At 41.2% G+C, this 26,909-nt stretch overlaps 1 protein-coding gene across 4 annotated transcripts in view; it reads left to right on the top strand.

Annotated features, from left to right (window-relative positions):
- Positions 1–26,909, top strand: part of plxna1b (plexin A1b) — a 181,244-nt gene that overhangs the window by 122,488 nt on the left and 31,847 nt on the right. For all 4 annotated transcript variants that reach the window (XM_084927943.1, XM_084927941.1, XM_084927942.1 and 1 more), the window contains exons 10-15: positions 1,405–1,605; positions 13,252–13,348; positions 15,968–16,158; positions 23,513–23,664; positions 26,477–26,600; positions 26,726–26,862. In XM_084927943.1, the coding sequence (XP_084784069.1) occupies positions 1,405–1,605; positions 13,252–13,348; positions 15,968–16,158; positions 23,513–23,664; positions 26,477–26,600; positions 26,726–26,862 (902 nt within the window). The remainder of the gene's footprint in view (positions 1–1,404; positions 1,606–13,251; positions 13,349–15,967; positions 16,159–23,512; positions 23,665–26,476; positions 26,601–26,725; positions 26,863–26,909) is intronic.

Raw genomic sequence — 26,909 nt, 5'->3', positions numbered from 1 at the left:
GGGACATGCTGTAGCTTCTAATGTATAATAGCTACAGCTAGAGGAGGGGAAAGAAAAAATCACTGACAGTGAGCCAGCTATCTGCTTAAAGAAACAACAAGAAGTGGAGGAGATGCTGTGTATGGTGAATATTTTACAAGGATCTGGTCAGTGCTTTCCTTTTCCCTTAGTGTATCTTATTCTTGCCTTTGGACTTGTCAGCGTGAGTGTGTTGCTCTGTAGAGCTGCACTATCTTGCTGGGACTATGAAATCTAAAATGAATACTTTTACAGGAACACTCTGAATCTTAATCTATTGTTTTAGGGCCTTTTATCCTTCTGAAAGAAGTCCAGTTTGCATTCTCTATCTGCACGTCTCTTATAATTTGAGTTACTTTACAGTGTCTCCAGGTTGTAAAATTTGTGATTTGTCAGCACTGATCTGGTTTATTATCCTTTTGGCTCAAGAGGCAGAGTATGGGGTGGGATGGTTCCACCCAAGTTTTAACTCATGTTTTTTAGGATCTGTCACCCACCCTCCTGCTCTCTCTTTCTCTGGCTCTCATTCTAACTGTTGACAGGATCTGCATCAGTGCCAGATCGTGGCATGAACACTCTAATGACTTCATTTCTTCCAGCACATGCACAAATGCATATCTAGGGAACATTACATACTGAGCAGACTGCCCAATCTACTTCTTGTTCAGCAAACACATGCGACCATACTTAATTAGTCCAATTGCATATTGAGAAACCTCTTTGTCTTACACATCTATGGAAGGGCACACATACACACACACACCCTCCGGGGTTGTGTACTGCAGTGATGTAAGCCAGTGGATGGGCTGCTTCCAGATGATCCAAACAAGACATTCAGCTCTGGCCAATATCACCGTGAGAGCGTGCGCACACACTCACACAGACAGGCTGAACACAAGTTCATGAGCCCATTACTCCATTCCACACATGGATATAATACGCTGGAGCGTATCCTCGTGCCAAAACAATGTTACACCATTGTGATGTGAGTAATTTTACTTGGTAGATAATAGTTTATGAGCTATAGACAAAAAGCTCTAACGTTGTTGTACAGCATTAATCTGGTGCAAGGCCAGCAGGAGTGTTGCACAAGCATACAGCACATGCGAACAGTGCATCACAGCGCGATTCTAGACTAGAGCGTGTTATGGGAAATCTGGCATGAAGGCAAATGCTGTACGCAAGCCTCGGCCTTCTTGCCTCTTCAGCTGTTAACAGCAAACAAATGATATATTTTGTCATCCCAGCTCTTATCTTGCTGTTATTCACTTCTTGTTTGCATGCCTTTCTGACTTTGTGGAATAGCCTGACTCTCTTTATTCTTTAACGGTCTTGTCTTGGGTATAAAAGTTAAGCATTTATTTTCCCCACATTTGTTTTTCACAGGATTGCCCTCAGATTCTGCCGTCAACCCAGATATACATCCCTGTCGGGGTAACAAAGCCAATCACCTTAGCTGCAAAGAACCTGCCACAGCCCCAGTCTGGACAGAGAAACTATGAGTGCGTCTTCCACATCCAGGGGGAGATCCACAATGTGCCTGCACTGCGATTCAACAGCACCTCCATCCAGTGCCAGAAAACTGCGGTTAGTATGAAGAGATTGTATGTATTTATTTTATGCAATCCAGCTGAATGAAGCGATGTTAATGGTGAAAAACAAAGCAGATGTTGTGATCTACACTAACAGTTTGAGGGGGGGTTCTCTCGGGCACTGGTAAAATAAAAGCAGCCAAAATTCCTGAACACTGAACAGGGCAAGAACTGCACACAGAGTAGAAGGATAACCATTAAGCACCGTTACTTTTGACCTAATCAATGCAACTAGGTATCTAAATCATGCTCCCAGTGCAGGCATCGACTTGGCCAAGGTTAAATAATGGCCTCCTACAGGTAATGGCTATCTAGACACTAATGTGCTCATTGTCCTGATAGATGTCGTGCATTACTTGGACACTAGCATAGTCTTGATCAAAATAAATGATGTAATACTATAGAATTGATAGTTAGCAATTAGATATTGTGACGGCAAGTGTTTACATTTGAATTAATACAAATTTATAATGAGGCATTTCCTGTTCTGGTCCAAATCATAACAGATTGTCATGGCTGATGTGTAACATATAAATTATTGATCAGGTACGATGGTCAGCCATAGTGGGTTTTTTTTTTTTTCCCAATGCTTCTGTTATTTATTTATTTTTTTATGTATTCATGGCTTTGTCTGATAGGGATGAGTGGTTAGTTGGTTGGTGTCTTCCAGATTAAAGCAGTCTAAAGGAGTATTTTGTTTCTTTGCAGAAGTTTTTAATAAGTGTAGAGCGTTTGCTGGTAGGTTGAAGTGTTTCTGCGTGTAGGCCCATGCCTGTCCAATGTGTTGAAATGTGGTTGTGTGTTTATATTTTTATATATATAAATATATATGTGTGTGTGTGTGTGTGTGTGTGTGTGTGTGTGTGTGTGTGTTTGTGAGGCTTCAAACTAGCATGACAGATAAGAGGTAGCTAGCGTCGCGCTTCACTGAGGCTGAAAATGTGAAGAGGAAGTCTGTCTCTGAAGCTAGTTGGGAGCGGATTGATCATGTTTACACCTCGACTCTATACCTCTCCCTCTCCCTTCCTCTATGTGTCTGTAGAGCCCATCTTTCTCCCTGACACTCTTCCTCCCACTGTCTGTCATTCTTTCTTCTTCCTGCTTTTCCCTACTTTTCTCACTCCATCTCCCTCGTCTCTCATAAGTTCACTTTTGCTACTTGTTTCTGTTCGTGTCTGATTCCATCCTAAGATATACGATGCCATTAGACCTGCTGCTGTTAATTTAGTTTTACATGAGGATGTTTAGCTGCCGCAATAACACACTTGGAAGAAAATAGATTCAGAGACAGTAGAAACCTCAGGATGTCTCTGCCTAATAAGATTTAGCACTTACTCACTTCTCAATTAGCAGCAACTGGTCATAATAGGCACAGATTGCCACAGGAATTCAGACACTGGCAGACACATTTAGAGTACATGGTAGCAGTAGTCTCTGTTTAGCTGTATAGCTTGATGTGTAGCCGCTATGACGGCTAGCACAGTGTTTGATTCTGTCTGTATCGACGGACAGTCTTTAGGTGTTGGCACACGCTAGCCAGTTGTTTGTGAAGGCAGGGCTAATTACCTTACGCAAGGCTTGTCTCTCCACAGAGATGCTTGTTTATTGACTGTTTATTGTAGCTGCAAGGCCAGTGTTAATCAACAGCAAAGCCTAACCTCAGCCAAAAGCTGAATTTCTCCATTTGATGTCCACAAAGCAGACATGCTAGCAGTAATTAGCGCGGGACTGTCAACACTTAGCCCCTGTTAGCAAATAGCAGTGGCATCCTGACTGTATGGCCAGATATCGATGTAGCGTGTTCATCTAGTGTGCATGCATCCATATTTAGTTTCAGAGTAGGAGTGCCAGCTGCATGAACTTGCAGTTAGGGCATAATTCATACTGGCTCAAGATTAAGAGTTTAATTATGTGTCATGAATTATTACTTTGAGAGTCTTATTATAGCTCTGGAGCAGCATTTTGGAAGAAGCAGGTCTTAAATATTAGTTTATCTATTTATAGACTTTTATATCTCTACTTTCTGCAAGCATCCCTCCATGATTGTTCTTACTTTGACAGTGTTCAGAACCAACTCAATAAATCATGAATGGTTCTGCAGTAGAAATAGACTTTATCTGTTATACTGTGTGCACACTGCTGCCTCAGCTTACAGGCATACAGCTGTGAGGATAGGGGTTGATCAGTGTCTGTTCATGTGTGCACATCTGCATGCTTCTATATACCTTAGGCTACGGATCCCCGGGTAGCTATGCATGAGTGTGTTTGGATGTGCAATTCCAGAAGAAGACTGTAAGGGGCATTACACTTGCTGATCAGTGTGATAAACACAAGCGCTGCATAATCCACAATATAGCTTTTTGTTTGAGATCCACAGCAAGTGCCAAATGAGACACATTACTTAGAAAAGGTGAAGATCAGGGCTGAGATGAGACGTGTGCTGAGAATTTCTATAAAGTGAAGAGGAAGTACAGAGTGGACAGTATACGTGAAGGTGGGAAATGGATGTATGCGCAGAAGTCGATGAAAGGAGAAGGGATAAAAAGAGTGGTACAACTACAAATCAGTGGAAATGGCCAAAAAAAGAATATAGGAGAAGGCAACGTGGACTAGGGAAATTGGTGCATAGTTGACAATTTCAGGTGAGATGAATGGAGAAAAGTGAGAGGGAGAGTGATATTGAAAAGAACAGAGGGGGAAAACGAGATGAGAAGCTGTAAGAGAGAAAATCAGCTCAAAAGTGTCTCCTGAGGCCAAAACTCATTCTCCTTTCTTTTATACAATATCATCAGACTATCCGAAAGAAATAACTATCCACAGGATATTCAAGACATCCACAGTCGGATAATGTTTAAACTTTAGTTTCCCATACCTTACTGCTCTTACAGTGACCATAATAACTCAATGCTCTTGCGTTGTATCTCCTAACAGGAGGCTGTCAATATCCAACTGCATATGTGGCAGACATGATATATGATAGTGTAACTTCAGCTCTATGCTAACCTTGTTGGGTATTGACTTTCCATATCTGCTCATGGGAGAAAATATTGGTGCTGTGGTATTTCTGTATAAGGTTACTGTACATACCAGCTGATCCCAACGGGGAAAGAGCAAGCATATCATAAGACCAGAGAAAGAATGCAATATTGGAAAACGGTTTCTTTTGCAAGAGGGGACATGAAACAAGCCTTTGTCTTCATGGTGTTAGGACTTTGAAGAGTCATGCATTTAGAGTAAGGGTTTAAAAACACTGCTCAGAGCTCTAATTTTTGCTGTGTTAAGCCTCCATAATGTTTATATTGTGAAAGGAATGTCTCATCACACACTTTGCATTTTTAACTTTTGAAGTTGGGTACATAGCCAAAAGTAATTCAGCATTTATTCTTTAGGAACCTGTGAAAGTTGGTGAAATGGCAGATTGTCAGAAGTCCATTTGCAAGTTAATTGGAGAAAAATGCTGATCATTTTATAAGAAGAAAAAAAGTGTCCTATTCGTATTTATTAGTGCCAAACAAGCCCACATTACTACTGACACATACAGAGCCATCCGCTATGCCTTATGGTAGCAGTTAACTCCGGTCAGCAGCGACCAAACCAACAAGCTGGTGTCTACATTGGTGCCTTCCGGTTTTCTGACCCGGTCCAGACAGCTTCCTTGTGTGTGATCCAATCAGGGGCTTCGGTTAAGGTACAAAGGCCAATAGGATGCTGAGCTGTGGGCTGGGAAGTTGTGCTCATAGTGCCAGAGGGGTCGTTAGAGCAACAAACACATGTACACACAATTCTTTCACACACAAATGACTGCAGTCTTGGGTCAGACAGGCTGATGTAGCGCAGCTGGACATCGTTCGAAGGTTGTGGGTGAGAGAGGAGAGTCAAACTGTTCAAGACTTTTTGTTTCTGTTCTTTTATCTTCATGTGTTCTTAGCCTTTTGTCCATTTGTGCGTCTCCATTCTCCTACCCTCAGTTCCCTCTTTATCCTTCTTCCTTGTTTCTCCCCGGAGGGCAGGAATGAGAGGACAGATAATATCAGAGCGGGCCTTACACCATTACCTTCTGTCTGATAAACAGCTCGGCCACTCCATCACCCTCTTTCTCCCAGTCCTTCACCAGTGGAGAAAAAAAGCAGACATGAGGGCAGGAGGAGAAAATCTAGTTTGGGATAGGGTGTGTGTCTGTGTGCTTCGCTTCTGTGTATAGAGAGCAGCTGTTTGTTAAAGTAGAGATGCGAAGTATCAGGGGTCCTGATGGCATCCAATTAAGGGAGATAAAATGATGATGAATTGCTGCTGGGCAGTGGAGACCAGTGCTCCTGTATCAGTGTGTGTGTGTGTGTATGCACATATGAGCTCACTTATACAGGAAGAGAGCAGAAGAAAGCAACCATACTGATTTGGGGAAGATTGTGTTGGGGAAAACAAAGAAGAGCGGGGTTGGAAAAGAAAAGACACAAAAGGGAAGTTTCTAGGCAGAGCTTCCAGGAAAAAGAGAGGTAGAGAGCAGTGTGCAAGATGGATGAGGAGGAGGAGGAGAAGTGAAAGAAGAAGGGTGCATTGAGACTGTACTGTGAGAGAGTTTGAGGAGAGGACAAATTGTCTGCTGGCTTCCGATGGGAAATGAGAGAAGTATGGCAGACAAGAAAGATGGATAAATAGATGAATGAATGGATAGACTGAGCAAACAGAGGTCTAGAGAAGAGGCTAAACATGTCTGCAGGGAGAGTGGTTAACACAAACCACACTGGTCTAATGGTGTCACACACCCCGTGATGTGTGTGTGTGTGTTTGTAAGAAAGAGAGAGAGGGCTGAAGCTCAGTCCTAATACAAACTAAACTCTCGACTTTTTATGGGAATTGGGCACTCTTTATATATTTAACCGTAAAACTAAAAATACTAAATTGCATATTAAAAACATTAAAATATAAACGCACTATAACATGCACATATATTCATACACACATAGTGCTAAAGGTAGCAGGACAAGGCTAATGAGGGCCTCGGTGCTGTTGGGTGGAGGGTTGGTGCAGCAGAGCAGAGTACAGTCTGGCCTGGCATGGCCTAGCTCAGCTTAATGAGATATAAACACTAGACCTGCCATTGCACTCAGCCACAGCACACACTGACACTGTTTTAATTGGCTTGCACATTCTGTGTGTATTGTGTGGGGATGGATTTGGGAAAAAAGCAGTAGACATTCACTGGTTTTACTGTGGATAGCTGCAGATGAAAGATTATCATCATGTGGCAGCCCAGACTCATCTGATCTGTTACAATGTTGTTTAAAGTTAATGTATTTGTCTTAGTAGATCTTATAGCTGGGCGAAACATGAGTCTTGATCATGTGATTTCCTACTATAGCTCAAATTACTTGTGTACATATCTGTTTAAGTTTGTGATATTTAAACAAGATCTTGTGTTTGCTCATCTGTGCTTATTTGGCATTTATCTGACTGCTTGCTGACCCATCTTCTATTAAACCAGCTCAAAATGAGAGAAAGAACAGACAATGACCTTCCTATAGTGTGCTCTTTTTTCCCTCTTCTGCATTCCTGTGCTCTCCAGCAGCGCCCCTTTTTTACCTCCCTCTCACATACTGTGTGTGTCTCCCTCATTTTCCTCTTCATCTCTGTCCTGTTGCTGGCTCACTTGTTCTCCTCCCTTCTGGCAGGTGAAGAGCACAGCTCCCACGCTGCTGTCCTGGATAAATAAGAATTAACTGCAGCACAGCTATCTGCATATGCCAACTTCTCCACCCCACTTTTCTTATCTATTTCTCATTTCTCTCCGTCTCCCTGCATCTCTGCAATTTGTAACCTTTACTCCACATATCCTTTGTCTCATAGCAGCGCTGCACTTTTTCTAAATCATTATTTGAAGAGACATCTGAAAAGCTGAAGGGATTGTTATAGCAAGGCTCTCCTGCCATTACCCTGGTGAGAATAGAGGCCATCAGGAGGTCAAACCAGAGAAAAGACCTGGGCTTACTTTCACATCTCTTAGAGAGCATTTGCACACTTTTCTTTCCACGTGACTGTCTGAAGTGTGGCCATACATGTCAAACACCTTCTGGTCACAGTATGCTGCCATAGAAGAATCAGTTTTCTTCTTGTAGACATTCAAAAGATGCCTACCTTTTATTAGAATATTTATCGTTCTACAAATATCGATGTGCACAGAATGAGCCTGTGCAGTTAAAGCACCATAAACATATTGTCAGTAATAGCATCTTACTATAAGCAAGTCATTCTATAAGAGATTAAAGTCTTTCATTAAAATATAATATTAGAAATTGGTAAATCTTCCTGGAAATCCTGTGATTAATTAAACCATTAAGTTAAGTTGCAGCATCACCTTATTTGTAATAAATACTGAGAGCATGGCTTGCACATGCTGACTTCATTTTTAAAAATTTGCTGTGGACGAGACAGTGTAAAACTTTAAATGTTATTTTGTTTGCATTTTGTAATAAAGGGCTGCATAAAAACAAAGTTTGTCATTTAATGCCAGTTAATGTCCTCTATTTGTTGCATATTTGTTGTTAGCTTTGTTAATGTCATGGAGAGTGCGCTCAGTGATGGCAAACTACTGGAGTTACTGAGTCAAATCAAAATGTGGTCTGTATTTCCTCATTATGGGACCAGCATATACATACATATGTGTTATTTGGCAGAGAAGTTAGTTAGTGGCCACCAGAAGAAGAAGAAGAATGGCATTAAGTTGAGGTAGGAGAAAAAGTCTGACGCCACTGAAAATCTGGACATTTCTGCCAACTACCAAAAATCAGCCTTTTGTCCTGGGAGAATTTTAGCAAGCTTACACTAGCTTAATGCATAGGCTGAAAAATAAGAAACATTGGCTATGGCAGCATTATTTTTCCCTCAACCCAGCATTTTTCTCCCCTCCACCCCTCTCTTTTTCTTTCCATCAATGAAGGAAGCATGCATGTGTGCAAACGGGTATGCACATATGTGCGTTATTGTGTCTGTGCTGGAGATAAGCTGGGGACCTGGGCCCAGCCATGCTCCAATCCTGTTAGCATTAGCGATTAGCACTGGCTAACAGGCTCCTATTATGAGCAGGGGCTGATTCTCTGTCGCCTGACCGTACACATGCACACACGCACATGCGTACACACAAACACAAAACTATAAGACGGATTACCACTTGATCCTTGATAAGGAAGCTATATCTGCCCAGAAGTTGTGTGTATATAAAAGACTGATGGTGTGTACGACAAGACTTGGACATCCACTGTATGCTGAGTCTTATCTAGGCTGGCAAAACACATTTCACTTTACTTCACCATGGAATATGTCAGAACTAGAATGATGTAGGTTGAAGGTTAGGTTATGTCAACTAATGGTTTTTGAATCACCTTGAGAAATCTGTGAACAGAGGAAGAGGGTAACCTACATATTACATACATATCCCAGGCATGGGCCTGCCCTGGGCAAAAGGGATATTTTTTTTAGCACACCTTCAAAATGACCAATTATGAGGCTGTGGCTCTCAGAATTTACCCATTGTTACCTGCCTTACTTTCCATCTTCACCCTACCTTTATTCATCTCCTTCATTCATCTACACCTGCCTCCCATTCTTTAGTTTCCAGTGACAAATGTCTCTTCTCTTCTTTGTTTTTGTTTTTTTGTTACACTGGCTTATTTGTTGTCACTGCATATTCTTGTTTCCTTTATGGAATCTCCATTTCCTGTTTCTGTCATCTGCTCTTTTATTGTAAATATTCTGCATCTCTAATTTTCTCTCTGTGTGCCCTCTTTGTAAAATGTAGTGATTTTGTGGTTCCACTTTTCAATGTGACTTTGTTTTTTAGAATAATTTCTTGGTGTTTAATTTTCATACTGGAATTTGCTGTATGATGTGAGTAAACCCTGTCCAAGGCGCATGTGTGTATTCCCTGAACGCTGTGTTGTGCAACAGTGGTGGATCAGTATAAAAGTTTAATAAGCCCTTGGTGCAATGAGAGAAGATGAGCTCTGGATAATAACCTAACCTTTCCAATGGCTCCCCCACTCTCTGCTGCCCGTTTAACACACATACATGCACATACACTCTCCTCCCTAACTAAATATGCATGTTTGTGTTGTCCCAGTTCCCAATATAGACTCTTCTTTGAGGATTGATATACAGACATGGGCAAATTCTTGTATCATAGATTTAAAACAACAAAAAACAGAGGATAGATAGCTTTGGTGTTTTATTGGTGTGTACTTGTGACAACAAGGTAAAAATCAGTGTTAAGAGGTTGATATACATCTAAATTATGTTACTATTCTACTTTATTGAGTAAAATTGGTAATATGGTCAAAGAAGAAAAAGGCCTTCTCTTAGAATTTGCTGTTCAGCAGAGAAGCAAGGGCAGAAATAAATGGCACCTTGGTCTCTTGTCCTTAACTAAAGCTAGTCTTCTGTCCTGTGGGAATACAGCAGATGGATGTATAGATATGTCTTTAAAAATGGTTTGGAAAGAAATGGTCTGGTATTTAAGTAATTGAAATTTTGGTTATTTGTTTTTATTTTGTTATTCTTTATCATGTTGGTATTGCAGTGAGTTCCTTTCTCTCTGTTTGTGTGTGTTCAGATTAATTTAATTCAGGTTTATTTATATAGCGGTATTCCCTGTTAATCTCTACAAAATAAAGCATTCAGGATGGACTACAGTGTTTAATTTTGTTTATTTGCCATTTTGATTTTGACTGCTTCAATTTAACAACCTTCGTGTCATGTTACAGATTATGAGAAACCTACCTGCTGCTTAGTGTAAACACAACTGACTGTTCAGAGAGCGGTTGATAATTTTCGAACCCCTTCATCAGCTCGAGCGATTTCCAAATACAAAGCTGACCTTGGCTGGTTAACAGCCTTCTTCTCTACTCTCACCATCTTTCTCCCGCTTGCATCTCTACCTTTTATGTCTCAGCTTTATTCCAGATGTCTTGTGTTTCCTGCCTCTTTTTCCTCTTTATCTCCTTCTCGCTGCGATGCTTTGATGCTTTTTCACTCTTTGCACATGTTCACAGTGCAGTGTCCCTGTGCACTTCCTTTTTTCTCCCCGTTCTTCTCTCCTATTGTCTCGCATGCAGATATACACTCAAACACACTCGCACGTTCTCTCCATCTTTACCAAGTGAAGAAGTGCTCTTGTTCCCAGGCAGACTGGGTGGTCTCGTGGTGGAGGGATGAGGAAGGAGGGAGGGAGAGATTGAAGAGGTTCATATGGTCAAACTTCAGAAGAGAAATAATAGCTGATGTCCAAAATGTGTTTTTGCTGTGCCCTATCTTCCTGTGTTTGCATGTGTTTTTATTCATCATATTTTACTTCCTGTACAGACCATGTGATCAGCCTTTGATGAATTTGCCGGCATCCTTCTCTGGAAGGAGTCCCATGTGCCGGACATATATTATAGTGCAGTGTGCACATGTGTTTTTCTGGAAATGTTTGGTATATCTGATAAGGAATCTGGTTCATATTTCCTTGTTTGACTGTGGACCTTTTGGGGGGGGATTGAGGCAGATGAGAGAAAGTCAAGCTAAGATTGATAGGGGAAGAGGTATAGGGAAGGAATAATGAGAGGGAAAGGGAAAGAGAAAAAGGAGGGTTGGGAAGGAGGATTGCAAGAGAAGGAGAGGCAGAGGAATGTGTGAAAAGACCGAGGCAGACATGTCAGAGAACAAATTGAAAATGCCAATTTCACTTTAGCCCCCACCAGCTCACGCGCTTACAGCCCAGCCCCGGCCTCTTATTCCATGTGTAAATGAATGGTGTCCACAGAATAACACACAATCACCTCTCTCTATCCATCATGCCCTCGCTATTTCTCTTTCACCCTTTCTGCTGCATTACCTGCTCTATACCCCCTCTCCCTACCCTCTTTGTCATCCTTCCTTTTCACCATCTTTTTGTTGTTTTCACTCCACTTCTGAGCTTCTGATCACAAATTCCAAGTATTTTCACGTCTTCTATCATTTGGCTGTTTTTTCTTTTCTGTTTGCCCATCCACTTTGCTTTTCACACCCTACCTTATCATTTTGTACTGTGCCAAGGCTAATGTTTTGTCTTAATAATCTAGTTGTAATGCAGTAGCACGGTCTAAATTCAGAACTTGCTATATCTGCAGTGAGACTGTAAAAGTTGTCTCTCTTTTCTTTTTCTTTTTCTTCAGTGTTTTGGAGGCCAGCTTCCAGGTAGAGTTGCTCAAGTAAACGTTTCAGTAGTTCACAGCTGCTAAATAAATTAGAGTGCAAAAATTTGCCTGAAAACACATTTTGAAAGAATTTGCCTTTAAAATCAGCTCTAAGAGCAAAGTGGTATTTTTTCTGAGATGCATGGAGACGTCTTTCTTTATTCGGATATCAGCGTCTCAGCCTTCAGGGCCCGCTAAATGTAAATCATCCAATCACAAAAAAAGTGATGAAAGAATTAATCAGCCATTCACACATTGTGACATTGCTGTGTCCTCTCATTTTCTTATCTTCTCAGTGCACATTTTTTAGTCTTTTCCTCCCTCAAATATATTCAAATTCACTGTTATTACAGATGTCAGGATAAATCTCACAGTATCACACTGGAGTGGGTGATATCACATAGTGGCAAAGTTGTAGCTAGATTCAATCTTTGAGGGCTCATAGCCCCGAGCTTGGGGCTTTCACATTGGATTTTATCACCACTCTACTAGAAGAGAAAAGTCCTGCTATCTCTCACCCAGGGGCTATTGGAGATACTGACCATACCAGAGGTAGTGAGAGGGGCTGGGCACCATTAGGTCATTATCTGAAGTCTTACTAGCCATCACCTCAGCATTGCTGCTGACAACACACCCATCTTGTCATATAGTGTCTGCTTTATGTCGTGTGAAATACAGCTAACAAAAGAGACGTTAATAATGTAAAACCTGTCTCGGTGAAGTCTGTGAAGTTCTTGATGAAGATGTTGTATTTACCTCACATCAGCAGGGGTTATTGGGGAGGCGGTGTAATTTCTAAAGCTGCATTTTATTTGCTGGTGATAATTGTCATTGATAATTTATATGTTGGGAGTTTGGGCAGGGACTCATAGGAGCTCTTTTCTCAGTTACCCGTTCAGTTAACACGCCGCCATCACATCACCGCTTTTGAAGCTTGTTGTCTCATTTAAAGCAATTCCGTAAAACTGATTATACCAACGATGAGTCAATTACATTTCAACTCTTATTAGTTCAGGATGCAAAAATGAAATTAGATGAGAATATTATTGTCAGAGATATATTATGCGTTTCATTCATCACTGGAATGGAATGAGTCATACAGTGATGGGGATTCCAATCTCTTAATCAACTCTGCACTCTGCCAGGCAGCGGCGGATGTGCCGTGTGTAAAAATCACAATATAGCCTGTCTCTCATCATTCATTTTTATGGCCCTTCAACTCTGTGAGCACCGCAGGGTATGACATTACTACCAACCACTAGCTTAACTGAGTTTGCTCTTGGTATTAGCTGTGTTTTTTTTCCCTCGCTCTTATGAATTTATTGAAAGAATTTTATTGAAAGATGGAATGTTTTCTGATGATGATGCTGATGTAAGAAAAATGTTGAATGGATGAGTATGAATTGTAATCTTGTTCTCTTTGTTTTATATTTCAGTATAATTATGAGGGCAATGACATCAGCGACCTGCCTGTCGACCTGTCTGTAGTTTGGAATGGAAACTTTGTCATTGACAACCCCTATAACATTAAAGGTGAGTAATATTAAAGGTTACTTATGGTAGGAACTGAATGTGGTTGAATTAGTTAGATTTGTCTTAGAAACTGGAAAGGAATTCAGTGTCCTGCAGTGACGTACAACATTTATTTATTTATTTTTACCTTAACAATTATATTTATGACTCCAATCAGTTCACTTTATAAAGCTATGCTGCGTGTCAGTTATGTAATAATCACCCAATCATCTTTTCTGCTTCATGAATGGCACATTACCCCCAAATACTACAGTCAAAAAGCAGCCATTGCTGGCCTATTGAGAGATTGAGTGGCTTCCTCCCACTGTCCAAAGACATGCATGTTAGGTTAATTGGTGGTTCTAAATTGGCCATAGCTGTGAATGCACTGGGCCCTGCAACAGACTCGTAACCTGTCCACAGCTACCTCTTACCCTATGACAGCTGGGATAGGCTCCACCCCCACCACAACCCAGATGGATAGATTAGTGGGTGGGTGTTTTTAGTTGGTTAGCTGTTTTAAATTACCCTAGATACTGTTACATTTTGACACAATCTTACACAGTTACATATTTGAGAACCGTATCTAGATGACTGTGTGTGTATTTGTGTGTAGAAGAGGCAAAACAGTCACATTATTAAACTGTTTTCTTTTTCTCTTTTGTTAGCACACAGTTAAACACTGCACCCAAGGAATGTGCTCAAATCTTCTGTCAATGCCAGAGAGTTCACATATTCTAGTTTTGGTCATTTGTATTCACTAATGCATATATTGAATAATAATTATGTTCGTCAAGGCTCAGGTTCCACCCCACGAGACTCTTTTGTCATGGCTAATGGGTAGCAACTAGTGTCAAAGGGATCAATGTAATTGATATTTTTGTCTCTCTAAATGTTTTAAATTTCAGTCTATTGAGCCACGTTTGGGATGTACAGTGTGTGCATGTTGTAGAGCAATGAGGCTAATTTCTGCTTTGTTTGCAAATTGTCCAATTTGAACAAAGCAGAAATTGGCAAGCGTCATGAGTCAAGGTGCAAAAGACTGCTACACCATTAGTGTCTTAGGTTTACACCCACTAATATACAATAACACATAACCCTTTGCATTTTAACCAGATTTGTACCATGTTTTGTATGCATATTGTTGCATTTTCCTGTTTGTTAATGTCTTTAGTGTTGTAGGCATCCGTGTGTATCTTGACTTGTGTTATTTTAATGTGATAGTGCATAGAAGACGTATATATTTCTTTAAACGGTATTAGAGTGCATTATATTTGATTTCATGTGAAACCACACCTCGTCCAGGAACCTTGGGGGGTAATAATTAAACTCATATACATTCTCAGTGCACCGCTGTGGGAGAAGACAATGAGATCATGTCTGTTGGATATAATTACTGGTAAAAGTCTTTATAATGCTGTCTTCGTAATTATTGTGGGTTGTAAAGCACAGTGGGGGATGTAACATTATTCCCCTGCTGTGAGGTAAAGTAACATCATCGCCAGTTCGATATAGTCTGTGGATGACATGCACATTGAGTTTTGTACAACAGAGGGAGTAGCATAGTCTGCTCCTGGTTGTTACTCATTAATGTTTAAGGACACAACAAGTAATGGGTATTTTTTATGTAGTATTTAATGCCAGAATTTGCTGTTATATCTTACATGTTTGTAAGTGATTATTGCCATTTGAAAGTAAGGTAACACCACATCACTCTGTGCTGTTTATTGATCGCTCTTTGTAGTCTAATTGACCCAAGCAAGCTGTTGTAGTCTTAAATGTCAGATATTTCTCAGTATGAGTGCTGTAACTGGTCTACATGTGTTTGTACCATGTGAACAAAGGCGTGTCTATAGTATTGTACTCTGAGTGGGGCTCATCACTTTGTGCATTGTGTGTTATCTCAGATGTAACACATCAGGCAGTGACCTACAGCCTAAATATGACTCTCGTCCTTCTTCTCCCTTCACTGCCAGCCACCACTGTATTTCTCAGTGATGATAATCATCTAGTAGACTGCAAGTGATGCTCACTCATCTTAAATACTGATAGGTTAATGTAATTAAAGGCGAGTCGTTTAGCAGCCAGTAATTGGTATAGGGTTTCTTTAAAGCTGCTCCATGACCAATGGGATTTGGGGAAGGAATAGCAGAGAAAGAGAGAGGAAAGATTTACTCTTCTGTTCCTCGTGCCTTTGGGAAATCGGGCCTTAACTCAACTTTGGCTCAGTGACACTGAAGAAGTTTTGAAATTTTATGATAAAGCTGAGGAAGTGAAAATAAAGCAATTTCATTTCATTCAAAAGAAAACTGTCAGGTTTCTTATCTGCTTATTTCAGTCTGAAAATAAGATAAAGAAGGTCTTTGACTGGGGGGGAGTTACAATCCAGCTGATAAGCAGCAACATAAGAGACTGGTGCAAGGATTTATAAAAACAAGGAGAATATGCAAAATCCACAGAGAGGTCCCAGCTGGGAAGTAGGTCTAAACCTTCTTTGATGTCTTTGAGGCCACAGTGCTAACCGCTAGCACACCCTGTCATTTCTAACATATTATATTGACTGGATGTTTTATTCACTTGGTAGCCTCAGTTCAACAGTAATAATTTCATGATGCTTCATTTCTCCCTCCTTCTCTTCAGCTCACCTGTATAAGTGCTACGCACTGAGGGATAGCTGTGGGATGTGTTTGAAGGCAAACCCCAGGTTTGAGTGCGGCTGGTGCGTTGGGGAAAAGAAGTGCTCCCTGAGACAGGAGTGTACTCCCCCAGAGAGCACTTGGATGCATGCCACAACAGGAAACAGCCGCTGTGCTCACCCCAAGATCACCAAGGTAAGACTTGATAATAATGACACATGCTTACACATATTGTATTGCAGTTAAGCATGATTCCAAGATAACAGATGGTACACGTCTTGTTGTGCAAATGTACCCACACATACACACAGACCCCTATATCCAGACATATAATAACTACATGCAGAGTGGACTGTGCACAACAGAAATATTCTCTTTGATGGATACAACAAAATTGAAGAGAAAAATAAAGCAGAAATAGTTTCTTTTTTTGTAATTTCTCAGCTCATTATATCACAACATTTCAAAAACCCTTTTGAATGAAAGCTGTTTGAGCAAAGAATGTGAATCATAAAGTGTCCACATTCATCATTAGCCCACTTTAAAAACAAATTGCATGGAACAGCTAAATTCAAGGTAAAAAGAATAGGCTTCTCTAAGCACTGCTAAAGCACACACTCACGCTGCTGATTGGTTGTTCATGACCTAGCAACTCACTGCAAACAACTCAGGGGTCTAAGAAGAGAGGCTTCACATTACAGTATGTTACTTGTAAGCAGGCTATGATTGCCTCTTATGTGTTTTTTCTACAAGAATCCAAGCCAGATCATTAGTAAAAACACATTTTTCAAAAGAGGAGATTTGAAAAGTCTTCCTGCTCTGTGTCATTGTTTGGCCCCGGAGAGTGAAGGGGACATCCTAGGAGGGCAGACAGCAGAGAGGATAGACAACTTAGAAGCCAACACTAAGACTGCAACAGCAACACAGATGGGCTGGCAAGGAGGAGGCAGTTCACACACTCCAAGACTGAACACACTGACGAGATCAGAGACGACGGCTTCACACAGAAGCGCACACAGACACACACATGCACCTAAATGAAGAGTCAGAGAGGGTGGTTGTCTGGAGAGAGACAAAGAAGCCGAGGATGTGGTAGTGCGTTAATTGTGTCCCGCCACGGGTGCTGAATATGTGCGTGCACATGTGCATGTGTTCATCTGACAGGCTGGCAGAGCCAAGGCGTCTAAACACCATAGCGTAACCATCTGTTGCCACTAGTAACCGTGGCGGTGGTCCTCGTCTGAGTGCGACCTGGGTCACAGTTCCTACAGCTCACCACTGGGACTAGTGCACACACACAGTGCGGTTTGAAAGCAATGCACTGCTGTGTGAGACGCGTCCTGACATTCAGCCCTCTCGTCAGTCTGTCTTCTTCCATTTTTACTGTGTCTCCAACAGTGATTCAAACTTTCAGCCAAGCATTTCTTCCTTTAAATAAGCTGAAGAATCATCTAAATTCTTCAACTTAAATGAGTGTGAAATATATGTTTAATATCCATGCTCATTTCATTGATGTTGACTTGTGTGACTGAAGCCCTCAGTCCATTTCCTGTGTGACACGGGCTCGTCTCTTTGAATGTGTAATGAAGATACTGGTTAATTGGAGCTCTGGCACATAGATAAAACCATTTGCTAATGCTCCCTCTCTCTTCGTGCTCGTTTCAGTTATCTCTTTGAAACAAGCATACAGAGGCAACTGGGTTGTGTGTGCGTGCTTGCGGGAGAGAAACGGGAGGTGGTAGGGGGGTTGTGCTCACAAGCATGTGCCGTTGCATGCATATGTAGGGGTAAATCCTGCCCTTGGGCAAGATGTTGGTGGCAGTCAAAAAGCTGGAAAAGAGCTTCAAAAAGCAGCAGGAGAAGAGACGCACTGCAAGTTTGAGAATGCAGAAGAAGAGACAAAGAAGAAGCGGAGAAGAAAGAGACACTGGGGGAAGCGTTATCACCAAGCTGCGCCGCTGGCCTCACCTCTCTTCTCCACCTTTGTCATTTACAGTTTGACATTTAACGCCAAAAGAACATCTGCAGATGACAAAGAAAATCTCTCCTTTTTCATCTGACATTTTATCTTTTTTCCCCCCCAAAGAGCATCACATTGGCCACACAAATTGAATATTATTCCACTTCTTACCAACCATTTGGTCAAATCCCCTTTTCCCTGTTTCATCTTTTTTTTTCTTTTTGCCTGATTCAGCCTGCTTTGTTCATTTATGCAGCATGCTAACTGCTGTGTGGCCAATAGCTGGTGGATTAACCACTAATTTCATTTGGACCAAGGAATGTGTGTTCAGCTGGGGAGGAAACACCACTGGAGACACACATGTGTGCACAACGTACACACAGTAAGAGCTGTCAGTGCAGCAAGTGTTTAACTTATTTAGTGTTATTTCTGAGTGGGCTATTGTCCATTTGATATTTTTCAGTAGTGTGCGGTGTGGCCACTGTGCCACTAACAGCTTTGGCACCTAGTACTTCTCTCCAAATTCAGCAATTAATGTTTTAGGTACTAGATGATGATTTTAGACATTGTAAGAATTTGGCTGTTAAGCTGATGAAGTGCTATTTTTATTGTGCTGCGTTTTTGTGCACTGACATTGTGCACAAAGATTAATTAGTACTTCCTTCCAAGCAAGCAAATACTCCCTGTGTTTGTGTCTTTGAGCCTGCGCTAACACTCACACACTCACAATGGTGCCCACACATTCTCAGAAGCCTCCAAATGAAAATAAAGTAAACTACAATTTAGGTAGTCTGTATTATATTCTCAAAATTGCATTCAAAGCCACATGGATGGGGACACACACACACACACACACACACACACACACACACACACACACACACACACACACACTCTCTATGCCACTGTGTCCCAGTGTAGCACAGCAGTGTCCTGGTACTGGCCTTGGATGCTGCCTGGCCCTCCATTATCCATCATCTCCTGCCTGCCATCTCCTAGGGGACAGGAAGAGCATCACAGCTAGCCCTTAGAAACCAATTAAAACAACGCAGGCCATTCCAGTCTGTGTGTGTGTGGGAGGGTTGCATTTTTAGGGTTTTAGCACGTGGTAAGCTTGTGTGCTCCATGTGTTTATGTGTGAGTGTTTCTTGATGTTGTATATGTAATAAAGTGCATAAATGGATCTGATGGCCAATCATTTCTCCCTCATGTACTGCTTTAGTGGTTTTTGCCTTTGCCAGTTTTCTTTATGTCCATCTCTTTTTTTCTAGCTAGTCTCATTTGTTTTTCTCATCCTTTATGGTTTTTTGGCAACACTTTTTTTTTTTTTTTTTTTAAATTTCCATCCCTTCCACCGACCAGTTCCTCTATCTATTAACTATTCAGTAGGGCTGCCACAAACGATTATTTTGATAGTCGACTAGTCACCGATTATTTTTGCGATTAGTCGATTAATCAGATCATCATCCATTGGACATAAAACGGACAGCTTATTGCACCAGCAGCATCTGCTCTTATATAACTATCATTAGCTTACAGCTTTAAGTGTTTAAGGTATGTGCTAACTAAAAATAAAGACAAGATGATAGTTTATTAAATTTTAATGAAATTTGCAGATTGTTTCGGTTGAGTTTAATAAACTCCTTGCTATCTAAAATATAATGGACACCGGAGTAAATTCTCGAGCATCTCACACTTCTGATAATCAGCTGTCTGCTTGAAGTTTATTCAGCTGTGTAAAAACTATAACTTTAATCTCAGCCAAACTGATTTACTCAGGAATAAATAAAATACTAAAAAAAGCCAAACAATAAAATTTTTAAGTTATCTAAGTGACTTGTATATCATGTTTAACCTGAGTAGCGAAAGACAGCGTGGGTTTGAAAACGATTTGCCGGGAGTCCGGTGTTCTCACGGCTCTAGTGAGCCTTGCCCCCGGCTAGCTGTCGAGCTAGTGGGTAACAGACGTCTCCGAAAACGTCGGAGCGCTTTTGAAAATATGTGGTGTCTTGATAAACTGAGCAGATATTTGAGGTTTACACAGCTACATTCTCGCCTGAAAATATGTTAAACGTTTATTTTGTGACCCAGAAAGAATAATAAGAGTAATATTAAAACTAACTAGCTGCCGCCATTGTTGTAAACTGAGCTGGGCTGCGCTATGAATTCTGGGACACAGCTTCTTCTTCTTCTTCGGGGTTTAACGGCAGCTGGCATCCTTGTACATGCAGTGCTGCCATCTTCTATTTCAGTCCGTTATTACATTCTTAAATCCTACTACTTATTCCTGCGTCTTTTGTGATCTTACAAAGCTTCAAACGACGTGTCGACTATTAAATTAGTCGTCGACGATTTTGATAGTCGACGTAATCGTGACTAGTCGACTAATTGTGGCAGCCCTACTATTCAGTATTTTTCATTTTCCTTTCCCTTATTTTGAATCTCATCCTTTGGTCTCATTGTTCCCTTACCTTCTAGCTTCCTTATCCTCTTGCTTGCAACCTCCTTATTGTTCTGTTTACGGGTGTAGATTGACCATGCTTCTGTGATTTGCTGATTGTATTTTGGAGCTAAACAGTAAGCCCCCACTGTTACAAAAATAGGAGTATTTACCCACTGTTGGGTAAATACTTCCTGTGCTCATTCATAAAGGGGAGGATTGTAACTGGATGTCAGCCACGATGATGTCCTAATTAAGCTCGTGTACTTGTTTAATGATCAGAGTTCAGCCAGAGGGATATAATTGGCCCCGATGTGATTCTGACTTCTGACACAGATTTGTTCCTGTTCTATAAGGCTACACATCTTCAGAGCTAATATTATTTGACTCAGTCACATGGAAACATTTAATGTTTAAAGACTTATTTGATCCCTCTCTTCTTTCACGTCATTGCCTCTATCAGATTGCTTGTGAGTTTTTGTTTTTGAAAGCCTTTCATATCACAGATAAACTCTGGAAGCCTTACACCATGTTCATATCATCTCCCCCTGTGTCCCTTGCCCGTTTGCCCCTTCCCCCTCCTCCTCTAATTTGCAGATGCTATCTGTGCACTGCTTCTTAGCCAGCCACAATAGGCCTGACATAAAGCCTCAAATACATCGGGACAAGTCAGCCACAAAGAGAAAAAAGCGAGTATGAATGAGTGTAGAGCGTTATGATGGTGAGAGGAGAATAGAGCGAGTTTTTAGGCTGGTGGCTTTTATCAAAAAGGGCGCTTTGTTTGTGTTGTTTGGTTGTGGATGGAACAACGTGCATGTGTGTATGCGTCTCACTCTGTGTCTTTGTGTGTCTATGTGCTTGATAAGCCAGTGCTTATAGAGAAAGAGAGGTTGATTACCATATCTAAAGATTGTGACTGAGCACTACTGCATGCCAGTCATTCTTTTGTCTCCAGCTAAAATATATACATTTGGGCACACTGTCAAAGACGGAGACAGAGACTGAAATAAAAGACACAAGTTCAAGATGGAGTGCCAGCTGATAAATAGCCATTAATTAATATGTGCAGCATTTCATTTCTGGCTTGCATGACACTGGGCTTTGTTCCCATTGTGTGTTTGTATTAGTGGTTTTCTAAACACCTGTGGCTTTTACTAACCTGCCACCTTTTCCATAGTGTTAGACTGGGTATCATTGTAGCACCAGGTGGGGAGATATTTGAGTGGGTTGAGAGGTTAATCTAATTAATCTGTAAGACTGTAGATAAGCTTTAAAGAAGCTGAATATTGCAGAACATATTTTCATTGTTGGCATGGTGTCAGTAAGATTGATACTGTCATTATGTCTGAGTGGTAAAAATGAAGCTACGACTGCTTAGCTTGGTACAAAGACTGAATGCAAGATGTGGCAGCTGCAATGGCTCTACCTATTGCCATATTATAATATTTCTGTTTTACACAAACAAGCCATAATATGTTAATTAGTGACTTTTGGTGCTGATAGCTGGATTTTGTAATGATTTAGACATCTGAGCTGGCTTTTTTCCACCACCTTTGTTCTTTATGCTGTGCTAAGCTAACTGGCTGCTGATAGTATTTCCTAAACTATTAAATTTTTTCTTTTACAAACCTGAATATTTGAATACATTATCCCTGCTGTCACCTTTTCCAGCACTTGGTGTATTCCCATCCTTTTGTTTTTTAAATAGATTTGTGAAGTATGCGATACACACAATGTTTCTGCTCACAAGAGATGTATTTATTTGACAGTTCTGCACAGGTAGCAGTCCGTTCCGATCCAGCTCTCTCTCCCGCTCGACTCTGCCGTCACATATAGACAAACAGAAAGAAGACACTGTAATCACACAATCGCCACCACCTGTGGCTCACCTGCCTCCTGGTACCGCCCCCTTGAGCTCACTGCACCACTCTTCCCCTGCAGCTGAGCCAGGGACCACACCTCCGCCACAAGATTAAATGTGTAAATTTGTTAAAGCAAAGGACTAGTCGCACCACTTTTTAAAGATGGCAAAGGTTTTGACCACAATCACTTAATTTCACTAGAATCACTGTCATTAAAGGATTTCTTCATAGAGAAAAAGTAAATTTGCACAGCGTAAGGTTCAGCTTTAGCGAAGCTTGACAAATGACTCAAACTGTTAATGAATCTTCGTGACAGTGCTGACCTTTGAAGGAACAAAGAGTGATATGGAGGTTAAATTGAGTGAGTTGACATAGCTGCACACGGTTTTCAGTAATTCGTTGGATGGCACAAATATTAACCGTTTTAAGTCGGTGTTTCACCAGGCTTCCAGCGCCACCTCTAAAGACTTACAAGTGGAGTGAGCCATATTCTAGTTGTTGTCCAATCAAATAAAACATACGGGAGACTGGTCACTGTTTTACCCCTTTGTTTCAATGTTGACATGTTTGTCCGTGTCTTCATAGAGCTTTGTGTGCCACACAGCAACTTTTTTCTACACCAAGCAGAAAATTTCTGAGTAAAAAAAAAGCAGGATTCATAATCGATCTTATTTTTTATTTTTTTTAAATTTTGTGTGTGGCAACCTACACCCCCACTCCATGACATCCAACCACTAATGTCTCCCCCAATAACCCCCCTCCCTGTTGCAACAAATGACCCCACTGCCCCGCCGTGTTCTAATCCAATTAGCTTTAGCCCTAATTATACTAGTAAAGACTGATTACCATTGTCTGCATTGGGGCTGAATGAATAGAGCCATGATTAGCGACTAGGCTAGCCTCGGGTAGCCATTAGCACCTCCGTACACCTGTCACAGACCTCTAGGGATAAAAAAGCAGAAACCAGGGGTCACTATGTGTTATAATTGTATTCAGCCTATAAATCTTCACAACATTAAAAGAGGGACGTAAGTGAGGGCTTGATGGGTAGGTCCAGGTTAAGTGTGCGAGTTGGCAAGTTGTGAATGTTTGACTGAATTGAGGTGGAGTTAATGGATTCAAGGTCATTTTTCATCGTGCTTAATGAGGTAGCAAGAATGTAATTCATGCAGAATGAAACATGACCATAATGACCTAAGTAAACTGCCATTCATGCTTAAACACAATATACGCCACATGTGTTGTTCTGCTTCACTTATGTCCTCCTTTCTTTGGTCTACCACCCAGTTGTATCCTGAGACTGGGCCCAGACAGGGAGGAACCATGCTGACCATCACTGGTGAGAACCTGGGTCTACAGTTCAAAGACATCCAGAATGGAGTTCGTATCGGCAAAGTGGCGTGCAACCCTCAGGAGGACGAATACATTAGCGCTGAGCAGTACGTTGGCATTGTCTCTTTCTTCACCCTGTGTCACCCACTGATTTTAAACCTCACTCTTTCTAAAACTCATTGCTTTCTTTTTTGTCTTGTCCCCTATTGTTGTGACACTGAGTGCTAAGCACAGTGCTGTGACTCTCTCAGACCTTTGTTTCATAAAACCTTCAAAGGTTAAATGCTGTTTTCCACTAACAGACAAAACCAATTCCTCACAAATAGCCTCAAGCTGTGCATGGTGCTGCTACTTTCTGTACATGTTCAGTCCGAGTAACTCTGACAGCAACTTGAATAAAACCTTTTCAACTCAACTAATGCTCAGGTCAGGTCAAGCAGCATTGAAATACCTCATATAACTCGCCTCATTAGGATTAATTTGACCCATTTTTAGATATAAGTGGATTTAATATTATCAAAAGTGTGCAATATACATCTACTGAAAGCTATTCTTCATGAAAGGTTGTCATGTGAACACTCTAATTAAGTTATGTTTACTGTTTTCTGGGAAATGGTGAAGTACAGCAGATTGCACAGATGTAATTTAACTCCCATTTAATAACTGCAGTTGTATATCCTGGGTAGAACTCAGAGTAATGAATAACAGTCATGTTCAGTTTATGACTGAGCTCTTTGTTTTAACCGTTAACAGGGTGCCTCTTTGAAAAAATGTTCTTTATTTCACGTGTAAACGTTATAATGTGAATCATTAATTAAATTACATTCAGAATAAGAAGAAATCTGGGGCACTGTCACACTGGCAGTGCCCCATTATAGCTCCTCCAAATACTGGGGCAATGAAATTACAAGATGAGTCCCACTTTCTCTTTTATGTTGTATTCATCTAAGCAGACAAGATACATTTTCTGATGAGGAAAGAATTGGTGAAGCTCGTCACAGTTGGAGGCGTCCTCAATATTCTATTTCCAACCATGTTGCTGTCATTGTACAAAAATGCCCCATTTGCTGAGTTTTGCAGCACAGTCCCAGCAGACTTGGTTTTCTTTCTGCCACCCTCGCTAAGAAGAAACCAGAAGAAATGTGACTTTGATGGTTTGACAGTCAGGAAAACAGAATGCTGTTCCACACTCACTAGTGGGTTTAGAGTAGCGTAGTGACATGTCAGTCTTGATTTATAATTTATAAACTCGTGTGTTGTTTTGTTCAGACAGAGCGGAGCAGTTTTAAATTTACTTCTATCACGAGGCCTTGCTGTAGCCTAACTTTCATTTTTTTCATTTAATGTTCATTTTCTCCAAGTGATCACATCCAAACGTCAAGATGGTGACGTTTAACCCGGACAGCTCAGTAATGCTGCTTTTGGCCTGTTGCCATAGCACCCGCAGGAAGAGGAGGGCGCGGTTAGCAGTTAGGCTGTCATGCTAATTAAAAGTGATGTTAGCCATACGGTGCCATTAGTGTCCCGGTTGCACTCGTCATTCCTGTGACCCCATCAGAGCCATAGCACAGAAGACAAGACGGGGTCACAGCATAGACAGCACAGGTCAAAGGTCAGCTGCGAAAGAGAAGAGGATGTGCAATGACTGTTGGGCAAAACGTAGACACCTTGTTCTCACTCTGGCTTTCTGCTTCTGCCACCTCTTCTACATCACAGTTTCTATGATTGGAAAGAATTGGATTGCAAGGAAGTGTGGCCTTTTCCCACCTAAGTCATCAAATATTCACTACATGGTTTAACTTCACTTTGAGAAAAGTAAATCATTGCCAGCAGTGAAGAAAAACAGAACCTAAGCTCCCTCTTTTTATTGCCTTATTAGTAGTTACTATGTGACAATTTGACATATGTTTAATTTTTTACCATTCTACATTCCACCAAAGTTATTTGATTGAGTGAGGCATAATTTATGTTGTTGTCATCTTAGCTAATGTACTTTCTAACCACGTAATACCAGCTCAGTGTAGCCACCTGTCATCTGGGCAATAATGATGCAAGCGGAGCTGCATTCCTGACTGAGATTTGTCCAGCATTTTAATCATGGCCTCTGTCATAGCAGGAGGACAGCGAATAAATGAAAGGGAAAGTAAAAACAATGGAAACGCACAGCATCGCAATGTGAAATTCATTGTTGCGGCCGCGATGCAGTTGCCATGGCCACCTGCAGGGTGGATGGAAGCAGGAGACTTAATAACTCATCTCAGGGAGGGGAAGCTGAGGTGATGTGTAGGATATGAGCTTGTTCAATTAATCAAGCTCTTTCCCTTTATCCCTCTCTCCTTCTTACTTCTTTCTTTCTCCTTTCTTCTCTGACTCCCTCCTTCCTTTGCGCTCTCGTGCTTTCTCTCTGTCTCATTCGTGCGCTCTAGCTAATTAACATTCAACTATGTCTCCAGTGGGTGAAACATGAAATGAGTGTGTGTGTGTGCGTGCGTGTGTGTTCTCCCTGTGGGCTACACCACCATTCCTCCCCATGTTCAATCCTTTCTCCTGTGGATTTTCATTTGGCTAGCCAGCGCCCAAGGCCAAGTGCGCAGCTTATGGTTCTACAATACACGCTAATGCATGAACACACACAGAAAAGCCTTTAGTTTCGTAGCAGTTCACATTATCTCTAATAGAACATTTGGTCTGTTTTTGTTATTTTTTATGAATAAGATGGAAACTAATGAAACACTTCACTCATAAATATCTGAATGCTTTTCTGATTAGACAAGCATTCAGATTTCTGCATTCAGCAGAAAAGAAGTATTCCTCATTTTTTTCTGTCCCTTTTTTTTGTTGTCACACTATTAAGCAAACACTGAAACTGAAAACATTCGCTCATTTACATAGTGATAAACTTTTTTTCCTCGTTTTCAGGATTGTGTGTCGGCTAAATGATGCAACAGGTTACAGAGTGCAGGAGGCTCAGGTGGAAGTGTGTGTCAGAGACTGTAGTCACCCCGACTACAAAACAGTCTCAAGCAAGGCCTTCACTTTTGTGGTAAATGTTGTTGATGTATATTACAACTGTGTTTTTGGATGATTTTAACACATGTATTTGGCAGCCACGGTCCAGTCGATAAGTGACGCTTAACTTGCTCGGCCTCTGTCTGTGTCCCTCTTTAGTCCCCATATTTTTCACGAGTCCATCCTTCCACCGGGCCGCTATCTGGAGGAACAAGGATCACTATTGATGGCAGTCATCTCAACGCGGGCAGCGCTGTGTCTGTGAAGATTGGACTTCACCCCTGCCGTTTCGAGAGGTGAGTTAATCCAGAGTGCTTGGAGTATCTGCAGTATATTATTTTAG

The sequence above is a fragment of the Perissodus microlepis genome, chromosome 5 (assembly GCF_051167445.1).
Source record: "Perissodus microlepis isolate ML-2025 ecotype Zambia chromosome 5, ASM5116744v1, whole genome shotgun sequence".
Classification (NCBI taxonomy): Eukaryota; Metazoa; Chordata; class Actinopteri; order Cichliformes; family Cichlidae; genus Perissodus; species Perissodus microlepis.
The sequence above is the reverse complement of the archived record's forward strand: the minus strand, read 5'-3'. Positions and strand labels throughout refer to the sequence as shown.